General features: G+C 31.1%; 1 protein-coding gene across 1 annotated transcript in view; it reads right to left on the reverse strand.

Annotated features, from left to right (window-relative positions):
* The window catches only part of LOC111820549 (receptor tyrosine-protein kinase erbB-4-like), a gene marked incomplete at its 5' end in the record, with an annotated part of 45,616 nt that extends 44,590 nt beyond the window's left edge, over positions 1–1,026 (reverse strand). The window contains one exon of the mRNA XM_023731190.1: positions 984–1,026. Coding sequence (XP_023586958.1) covers positions 984–1,026 — 43 coding nt within the window. The remainder of the gene's footprint in view (positions 1–983) is intronic.
* Between the last annotated feature and the right edge of the window lie 6 nt (positions 1,027–1,032).

Below are 1,032 nucleotides of genomic sequence, written 5' to 3' on the forward strand. Positions count from 1 at the left end.
AACTGTCTTACATAAAATTTTAAAAAGGATAATTTATTCTTTTCTAGATGAGCAGTGTAAGTTCTTTAGTGATCATAATGCTGACATGTTTTTTCTAAAAATTAAAAAAGAAGTTTAAATTCAAGCTGAAGAGAGTAAATTACACCATGCTTTTAAACCCCATTGCTACCCTTTTTGTTTAAATGGGTAATGGGTATTATGCCCTTTATTTGTGAGTTACAAATGTTAGCTTTATATGGTATGATTAAAGGTAGAAAAAATGTTGACTCATTCTTTCTAACACCTGGACTTAAGTCATAAATAGCAGACAGATGCTTAATAGCTCACCTTGGCAATTCAGTTAAATACAATTAAATAAATGCTCTAATTATAAAAATCACCCTTTTCTAGTTCATATTAATCACTCTAACATTTCGGTTTACTCCCAAAATGGGTGCAAACTAGAACCAAAGCTGCAGTAAGGAATCTTCTCCCTTACCTCTCCCTTCACTTTCATTGGTCTCACGCTACTGCTTTTAGTATCTGTTCTGTGTTATGAGAAAATCTCTTATTTTCTGACTGTAGAAGAGAAACTCACATAAGCCAAAAAATGGTTTTTGTTTGTTTGTTTTTTAACATCTATCGTATTCACAGTAATATTTTCAGACTTGTTGATTAAGGTCATGAGATTCTGTGAATCTGTTCCCAAACTAAAAATGATTTTTTTTTTTGGTCAATATTATCAACCAAGTAGCTATCAAACCAGAGTGTATGGCAGACAACTCAGCATGGATATTAGTATATTACATTTTAGAGAACTAGGAAATAAAAAAGATGGGTAACAATGCCATTTAGAAGTTTTGTTTTGTTTTTTAAAGGAAGAGCAAAGAGTTAATTCAAGAAATGAGACTTATAAACAGATAACTCCAGCACAATAAAATAATTTGACTTAAGATATTTTACATAGACCTAAAAGCCTTATTTCACAAGGAAGATTTATTTACCATAGCTCCAAACGTCACTCTGATGGGTGAATTTCCTATAGTGTATACA

The sequence above is a fragment of the Trichechus manatus genome, unplaced genomic scaffold, assembly GCF_000243295.1.
Source record: "Trichechus manatus latirostris isolate Lorelei unplaced genomic scaffold, TriManLat1.0 scaffold00041, whole genome shotgun sequence".
Taxonomy (NCBI): domain Eukaryota; kingdom Metazoa; phylum Chordata; class Mammalia; order Sirenia; family Trichechidae; genus Trichechus; species Trichechus manatus.